Below are 9,407 nucleotides of genomic sequence, written 5' to 3'. Positions count from 1 at the left end.
ACCGAATAAACATGATAAAGAACTGCCCTTTATCTCAGCACACTGTTCTTTAAGACACAGAGGCTGGGTGATGGTCTGTGTGTGTGTCTTTCCCCCCACCCCCCTTCATATATCTCTCTCTCTCCTGCAGCTCACTGCACCACACGCTCACTAAACCAGTGCCCCTCCCACTAAGGCTGTACTTTAGTTCTCGGATCGCCTCTGTTGCTGCTGCAAACCACGAACATGAGCTGCAGTAGCAGCCAGAGGCAGCAGCAGCAGCAGCAGCACCACCTGAGAGTTTACAGCTAAACCACTTGCAGTTGCCCCATCGCTCCCTCTCTCTCTGCCTCTCTCTAACCCCCACCTCTTTCCCCCCTTCCCCCCCCCAAATGTGTAAGATCTTTTTTATATAAAGAAACAAAGAAATGGAAGTTAAACATGACCGACTGCCCGAGGAGCCCTGCGATCAACTGAAGCTGAAGACGGGACCGAGGGAAGCCCCCCAGACCCCCGCCCGGGGGGCTACTAACTTGTACAGTGCTTCCAAGAAGAAGGATTACACTGTGTCAGTCTATCTCAACAACAGGGGCAAGAGCGAGCATGTAAGCAAGCCGTTTGTATGCTTTCAGCTGTAAGACAAAGGGGAGGATTGCAGAGGTAATATCTAGGGTAGGCTGCTGGGATTCAAGCGTGAAACATTTGCTAAATAATTTAAATACTTTTTGAATAATTGAACATTTCTGCACATGTCATGGAAGAATAATGGAATGTGTGTATTTTACCCACCGCAAAGTTATAGATTCTCTTTGGTTTATGCTTGGGATTATGATTAAATATATCCCAGAACAGGTAGCCCCTGAAATAAAGTTAGTCGTGAAATGTAACTTTGAACAGTGGCCTCCTTCAAAGCAGCCAGATTTCAGCTTTCTGCTGGAGTGTGTGTTAGAGAGTGAGGTGTCAGGGTAAGGGAGGATTCCCCCGGTAAAGTCTGGCTTGCTGTCACACACACAGCACAGAAAAAAATCCTTAGCTGATGTAGTCCTTGCAAATTCCTGGGATGACTGGGGAAACGAGCAGTAGCTGGTGATTCTGGATGTTTCTGGGGGTTAAGGGGTTCATGTCACACTATCTGTAACCCCCATGACTTGCCTGGGCTTGTGACATCTCACTTACTGCCCTGTCTGGAGACAATACACATCTCTTTAACCTGTGCTTAATGCTATCTCCACTCACATTGTCTGCGCCTTTAAGACTTGATTAGCTGTAAAGACTCACATTCTAATCAGTATTCTGTAAACTGAGTGTGTGCCTTTATATGCCCTGTTTGTGATCAGAACTCCCCACTGACCCGACTAGCAAAAGCTAGTGGCGTTTGCTACCAAATAAACCTGTTGGACTTTAACCTGGTGTTGTGAGACTTCTCACTGTGTTTACCCCAGTCCAACACCGGCATCTCCACATCATGGTTAAGGGGAGGCCAAGGATGGGAGGGGAGGGTGTTCCGATGCCTAACGGATGGCAAGGTGGCCCAGTGGTTAGCATTGCTGCCTCACAGTGCCAGGGACCCAGATTCGATTCCCAGCTTGGGTCACTGTCTGTGTGGAGTGTGCACATTCTCCCCGTGTCTACGTGGGTTTCCACCATGCGCTCTGGTTTCCTCCCACAGTCCAAAGATGTGCGGGTTAGATGGATTGGCCTGAGCAGGTTAGGTGGATTGGCTGTGCTAAATTGTCCGTTAGGGTTAGGCGGTTAGCAGGGTTATGGGGATAGAGGTTGGCTGGGATTGTGGTCGGTGCAGCTCGATGGGCTGAATAGCCTCCTGCAGTGCAGAGATTCTATGATTCTAACTGATTGGAGTGAATGTTTAGCATGTGAAGATTTGTTTCTGTTGAGTTGGAGTGAGTGGCAATTCAATCCATCCATGTTGTGACAAAAATATTGATCAGTGGCACATCTGGTGACTTATTTGAGTGCAAGTGTCCACTAATCACATTAGTAAGTACTAGGTACAAGCTTTACTTTTCACTCCACTAGAATTTACTCTCTTGGCAAGTCACTCACTGGGCTGTAACTCAACGAACTTCAAGCAGATTCTTCACAGTGTGTCCAGTTGCGTTAAGTAATGACCCCTGTGTGTTGTACTTGGCTCATCAGCTTTAATTGCCCCCCAATTCTACACCACGCGTCCCTATACCACACGGATGGCCCATGAATCTGTGCCTAGGATTTCCCCCATGCACCTAGATCCCACTCGAGTCCATCACACTAAGTGAACTTCTGGGCTGATGTTCCCCTGGGGACAGGTGAAAGTTAGAGGCTGGGTCACCTATATTCTCTAGACTCTGGCAAAAGGTCACTGTATAATCTACAGTGCAGAAGGAGGCCATTTGGCCCATCAAGCCTGCACCAGGAACACTCCCACCCAGGCCCTATCCCTGAAATCCCATGCATTTATCCTCTTTATCCCCAGACACTAAGGGGCGATTTATCATGGTGAATCAATCTTATCTGCACATCTTTGGACTGTGGGAGGAAACCGGAGCACCCGGAGGAAACCCACACAGACACAGTGAGAACATGCAAATTCCACAAAGACCCAAGTGACCCGAGGCTGGAGTTGAACCTGGGTCCCTAGTGCTGTGAGGCAGCGGTGCCGGGCAGTGTGAGGCAGCGGTGCCGGGCAGCGTGAGGGAGCGGCATGGGGCAGTGTGAGGGAGCGGCATGGGGCAGTGTGAGGGAGCGGCATGGGGCAGTGTGAGGGAGCGGCATGGGGCAGTGTGAGGGAGCGGCATGGGGCAGTGTGAGGGAGCGGCATGGGGCAGTGTGAGGGAGCGGCATGGGGCAGTGTGAGGGAGCGGCATGGGGCAGTGTGAGGGAGCGGCATGGGGCAGCGTGAGGGAGCGGCATGGGGCAGCGTGAGGGAGCGGCATGGGGCAGTGTGAGGGAGCGGCATGGGGCAGCGTGAGGGAGCGGTGCCGGGCAGTGTGAGGGAGCGGCATGGGGCAGTGTGAGGGAGCGGTGCCGGGCAGTGTGAGGGAGCGGCATGGGGCAGTGTGAGGGAGCGGCATGGGGCAGTGTGAGGGAGCGGTGCCGGGCAGTGTGAGGGAGCGGTGCCGGGCAGTGTGAGGGAGCGGTGCCGGGCAGTGTGAGGGAGCGGCATGGGGCAGTGTGAGGGAGCGGCATGGGGCAGTGTGAGGGAGCGGCATGGGGCAGTGTGAGGGAGCGGCATGGGGCAATGTGCTACCATTCCACCCAGAGAATAGTTGTGAGAATGAGGAGACAGGGATTGTTATCCCTCCAGGATGGGTCTGGAGTCTCGGGGAATTTCGGATGACTTTCCACGACACTGCTGTGTGCAGCCCTGGAGAAAAATGATCGGGACATTCAGAAAGATCATTGAACATTTCTCTTCACCAGATATAAAAATATTGAAAATGGGGAGAAAAAGGCTGTGGGGCTGACAGTCAGGCATCATCCAGTGGAGTAATGGGTCTTTCTGCCCTCTAGTTGGTTGATAGTTCATTATTAGTGTCACAAGTAGGGCTTACATTAACTCTGCAATGAAGTTACTGTGAAAATCCCCTAGTCGCTACACTCTGGTGCCTGTTTGGGTACTCTGAGGGAGAATTTAGCATGGCCAGCACGTCTAACCAGCGCGTCTTTTGGACTGTGGGAGGAAACTGGAGTATCCGGAGGAAACCCAGGCAGACACGGGAAGAATGTGCCAGACTCCACATAGACAGTGACCCAAGCCAGGAGTTGAACCCCTGGTGCTGTGAGGCAGCGGTGCTAACCACTGTGCCACTGTGCTGTGGAGGAAGTCAGCCTTTCACAAGGGTGGATGTGTTGGGTGGCTAACATTTGGAACTTGGGGGATGAAACCTCCAGGAATATGTTTAATTACAGTTGGCAGCCCCAGAGGAAACCTATAGAGAAAAAGCAAATTTAAAAACTTACCCCTTTAAAGTTTCTTTTAAAAAAGGTTTTTTCAGCATTTTTGCAGAGGTGAGGGGCGGTGGGGTGGGGTGGGGGGGTGGAGTGGTCGGTGGGGGGTGGTGGCGGAATAGACCTTGAGCAAAAAGGAGATATTTGGAGAGATAACCCAAGCTTGGCCAAAGAGGTGCATCTTGAGAAGGAGTTTATGGTGGAGAGGATTCAAACATGATGCCTCGGTGGTTGAAGGAAACTCACAAATAGTGGCACAAAGTGAGGACACGTACAAAAATCCAATGGAATAGCGAGTTTTAGGAGAGGTTAAAGACCGGGAGAGGCAAGAATTTTGAGTGGTTTAAAAAGAAGAGCTTGAGACCAGGGGCCAGCGAATGAGGATGATGGATAAGTGGGACTTGATAGCATAGAGTTTTGGATTGAGGATAGATGATGAGCAGATTGGAACAGCAAGTCGATCAATGACAGTGACAAGGATGAGGGTTTGGGAAGCAGATGGATTGAAGTGGGAGTGACTGAAGTGGAAACGGGTGTTATGGACAAGATGTGAGGTTGGAAATGATTGTCACAGGGAATAACTGGGAAGAGACTTGCTGAGCTGAAGGTACTGGTGGAGTCATTGGAAAGGGCTTGAAATCTTTTCTGTATTCTTCCCATGGGATGTGGGCGTCATTGGCAAGGTCAGTATTGCCCATTCCGAGTTGCCGTTGAATCGAGTGACTTGGGGGTCGGTAAAACTCAGCCACATTGCCGTAGATCTGGAGTCCCATGCAGGCCAGAGCTGGCAGGACGGTAGATTTTCTTTCCTAAAGGGGATTAGTTTTGTTTTTGATGAATAATCAATGATAATCTCATGGTCACCATCACCGATCTGAGCTTTCAACTCTACGTTTGATTAATTGAATTTAAATTCCACCAGCAGCTGTGGTGGGATTTGAACCCGTGGCCCCAAAGTATTGTGCTTGAGTCTCTGGATTACTGTCCAGTGACATTATTGCAACACCATCATCTCCCTTAATGGTTTCAGCCTTCCCATTGTTTAGCCGGAGGAAACTGTTCCTCCAATGTTGGATAGAGAATGCCACAACATAGAGGCACTGAGCGTTTAACGAAGAGATGCTGGAGAGGTGGAACCCAGTGCCATTTTGTGAACACGAAGGTTGATCCTGTGTTTGCAGATGAGGTCATCAAGGGAGAGTGTGTAAGTGAAGAGCAAAGGGGACCAAGAGTATATCCCAGTGGGTCTTGAGGTAATGGGAAAAGATGTTGGGTACTCTTTTCCCACAAACAGGGGTAGTCCGAGCATGGGTAGAACGAGAATTCAGAGAAGAGGCATTGAATCAGATCCAGTGGTCAGCTATGTCTAAATTTAGAAAGGGGTTGAGAAGGACAAAGAGGAACAAAGCAACAGTAATAGTCTTAGAGAATGTGGTTTATAATCTGCGTATAGACTGGAAAAGTCAGTCGGGCAAAGGTAGCCTAGATGAAGAATTCTTCAAATGTTTTTGGAATAGTTTCTTAGAACAGTGAGTTCTGGAGCCGATCAGCTGTACTAGACCTGGTATTGTGCAACAAGATGGGAGTAACTAATTAATGGTCTCATAGCGAAGACATTTCTAAGTAGCAGCGACCATAATATGATTCAAACATTCAGTTTGAGGGAGATAGGAATGGGTCTAAGACTATGTTTCTAAACTTAAATAAGGGCATTTGTGAGTGCATGGGAGCTGAGCTGGCTAAAGTGAGCTGACACATTAGGTTAGGGGATAGGTCAATAGAGATACAGTGGCAAATGTTTAAGAGGATATTTCAAAATGCTTAAAATAGATACATTTGAACAAGAAAATGTCCAAGGAATGGACACACAATTTGTGATTAACTAGAAAGGTTAAGGATAATATCAAAGTGAAAGCAAAAGCATAAAATTGTGCAAAAACAGATTAAGAACATAAGAACATAAGAAATAGGAGCAGGAGTAGGCCATCTAGCCCTTCGAGCCTGCCCCGCCATTCAATAAGATCATGGCTGATCTGCAGTGGACCAGTTCCACTTTCCCGCTTTCTCCCCATAACCCTTAATTCCCCTGTCTATCAGAAATCTTGAAGATTGAAGGTCAGAAGATTGGATAGAGTATAAAGAACAGCAAAGGATGGTTAAAAGGTTAAAAGAGGGGAAAAATAAGAGTATGGGAGAAAGCTAGCCAGAAATAGGAAAACAGGTAATAGGAACTTCAATAATTATTTTAAAAAGAATCAAGTTAACAAAATGACTGTTAGCCGACAGAAAGTCATTTGGAAAATTGATAATAGGAAACAAGGAGATGGTAGATAAATTGAATAGTATTTTGCAGCAGTTTTCACTGCAGACAATACAAATAACATCCTAGAAGCAGCTATAAATCAGGTAATAGAAGGAGGGGAGGAACTAATATTTCCTTATCTGGCATCGAAGGCAGTCCAGAGAAGGTTCACAAAGTTGATCATGGACATGGAGGGATTTTCGTATGAGGGGAGGTTGAGTAAGTTGGGCCTGCATTCATTGTTTAGAAGAATGATAAGTGACCTTACTGAGACAAACAGGATTCAGAGGGTGGTTTGACGGGGTAGATGCTGAGAGGTTGTTTCCTCTTGTGGGAGAGTCTAGAATGAGAGGGATATAATTTCGGAGTAAGCGATCACCCATTTAAGACAGAGATGAGGAGGAATGTTTCCTCTCAGAAGGTAATGAATCTGTGGAATTCTTTACTGTAGAGAGCTGTAGAGATTAGGTCATTAAATATGTTCAAGGTTGAGATCGATAGATTTTTAATCAGTAAGGGAATCAAGGGTTATGGACTGAAGTGGGGGAAAGTGGACTCTTAGATTAGTCATAATCTAATTGAATGATGGAACAGACTTATTGGGCCAAATGGCCTACTTTTGTTCCTGTGTATTTATAGTAGCTCAGGAAAACTGCAGTCGCCAAGAAGTGGTACTGAGTAGATTATTGCAGCTGTGGGTTGCTAAGAGCTCAGTCCTGATGGACTTCATCCTAGCATCTTAAAAAAAGTGAGATAGTTGATGCATTGGTTTTAATTTTCCAAAACTCCCTAGATTCGGGGAAGGTCCCATTAGATTTAAAGATAGAAAATGTAACTCCATTATTCAAAAATGGATGGAGACAGAAAGCAGGAAATTACAGGCTAGTTAGTTTAACACCTGTCATAGGGAAAATCTTACAAGCTGTTATTAAGTAAGTTATAGTAAGGCATTTGGTCAAGGCCAAGGCAATCAGGCATGGTTTTGTAAAAGGAAAATTATATTTAACCAACTTATTGGAGTTCTATGAGGAACTAACATGTTCTGTGGATAAAGGAGAACCAATAGATGTACTGTACTTAGCTCCTCAGAAGGCATTTGACAAGGTGATACATCGGACGTTAGAATCATAGAATCCTACAGAAGAGGGCCATTCGGTCCATCGACTCTGCACTAACCACAAACCCACCCAGGCCCTATCCCCATAAACCCATGCATTTACCCTAGCTAATCCCCCTGATACTAAGGGTCAATTTAGCATGGCCAATCCATCTAACCCGCACATCTTTGGACTGTGAAAGGAAACCGGAGCACCCGGCAGAAGCCCATGCAGACATGGGGAGAACAATCAAACTCCACACTGACAGTGACCTAAGCTGGGAATCGAACCCAGGTTTCTGGCGCTGTGAGGCAGCGGTGCTAACCGCTGTGTCACTGTGCAGTCCCACTATTGCGGCATTGTGGCACAGTGTTATTGCGGAAAATAAAAGCCCGTGGTATGGGATAACATTTTGGCACAGATAGAAGATTGGCTGGCTACCAGGACATGATGTGGATGTGCCGGCGTTGGACTGGGGTAAACACAGTAAAAAGTCTGACAACACCAGGTTTTAGTCCAAGGTTGGACTAAAACCTGGTGTTGTCAGATTATCAAATAAATCGGTTGGACTAAAACCTGGCGTTGTCAGACTTTTTACTGTGGCTAACAGGAAGCAGGGAGTAGGCATTAATGTTTTTTTTCAGTTGGCAGGAAGTAATGAGCGGTTACCACTGGAATCAGTGCTGGCATTGCATCTATTTGCAATTTATGTAAATGACTTGGATGATGGGAATGTTATTAAATTTGCTAATGACTTAAAATAGGTGGGAAAGTAAATTGCGAAGAAGACTTAAGGAAACCACCAAGATAAAACCGAAGGTCAAGTGAGTGGCCAAAGATCTGGCAAATGGAATATAATGTGGGAAAATGTGGAATTGTCCATTTTGGCAGGAAGAGTAAAAGAGAAGCACGTTGGTCTAAATGATAAGAGATTGCAGAGCTCTGAGGTGCAGAGGGATCTGGGTGACTTTGCGCATGGATCACAAAAAGGCTAGTATGCAGTTGCAGCCAGTAATTAGGAAAACTAATAGAATGCTATAATTTATCATGAGGGGAATTGAGTTCTGAAGTAGGGAGTTATGCTTCAGTTACACAGAGTATTAATGAGAACATACCTAGGGTACTGAGTACAGTATTGGTCACTTATTTAAGGAAGGGTGTAAATGCATTGGAAGCATCTCAGAGAAGGTTTACCAGACTAATACCCGGAATGGATGGGCTGTCTTATGAGTAAAGATTGAACAGGCTTGGCTTGTATCTGCTGGAGTTTAGAAGAGTAGGGGGCAACTCGATTGAAACGTGCAAGATCCTGAGGGCTTTTGACAGGATGGATGTGGATTTCCTCTTGTTGGAGAATCTAGAACGAGGGGTCACTGTTTAAAAATAGGGGGCTGGCCGTTCGAAACAGAGATGAGGTGAGTTTGTTGAGTGAGGGTCGTGAGTTTCTGAAATTCTCATCCTGAAAATGTGGCAGAAGCAGAATGCTTGAATATTTTTCAGGCAGCGGTGGATAGGTACGTGGTAAGCGAGGGGGTGAAAGGTTATCGGGGGCGGGGAAGCAGGATGCTGATTTAAGGTTACTATCAGATTGGTCATGATCTAATTAAATAGTGGAGCAGGCTGAAGGGGCTGAATGGCCTACTACTCCTGCTCTTTGTTCGTTTGTGTGCAATTTTGGTTAGGACAATTGTGGCAAGGGTGGAAACTGATCAGAGGGATTCATACCGGATGTTTCAGAAACGACGGGCATGTGTGTGAAGATGACAACATAAAGTTAACACGCAGGTACAGCAATGGTCAGGAAGGCAAATGGAATGTTGTTTATTGAGCGTGGAATGAAGGATAAATATGGGGATGTTTTGCTGTATTTGTGCAGGGTGCTGGTGAGATCACATCCAGAGCCCAGTGTACCGTCTTGGTCTCCTTATTTAAGAAAGGATATAAGTGCATTAGGAGCAGTTCAGAGAAGGTTCAGGAACTCAATGGAACAGATTTGAGGGATCAGGAAGTAACTCTCATCGATGAAATGAGCTCAAGATGAGAGAGTGAGAGAGAGAACATACATAAGAACATAAGAAATA

At 46.5% G+C, this 9,407-nt stretch overlaps 1 protein-coding gene across 1 annotated transcript in view; it reads left to right on the top strand.

The window, feature by feature from the left end:
- The first annotated feature begins 407 nt into the window (after window positions 1–407).
- Window positions 408–9,407, top strand: part of LOC145350632 (inactive phospholipase D5-like) — a 99,133-nt gene continuing 90,133 nt past the window's right edge. Inside the window, exon 1 of the mRNA XM_080199842.1 lies at window positions 408–584. Coding sequence (XP_080055968.1) covers window positions 408–584 — 177 coding nt within the window. The remainder of the gene's footprint in view (window positions 585–9,407) is intronic.

This window comes from Carcharhinus amblyrhynchos, chromosome 12 (genome assembly GCF_965287045.1).
Source record: "Carcharhinus amblyrhynchos chromosome 12, sCarAmb.v2.hapA, whole genome shotgun sequence".
NCBI lineage: Eukaryota > Metazoa > Chordata > Chondrichthyes > Carcharhiniformes > Carcharhinidae > Carcharhinus > Carcharhinus amblyrhynchos.
This window is presented reverse-complemented; position numbering and strand designations above follow the sequence as displayed.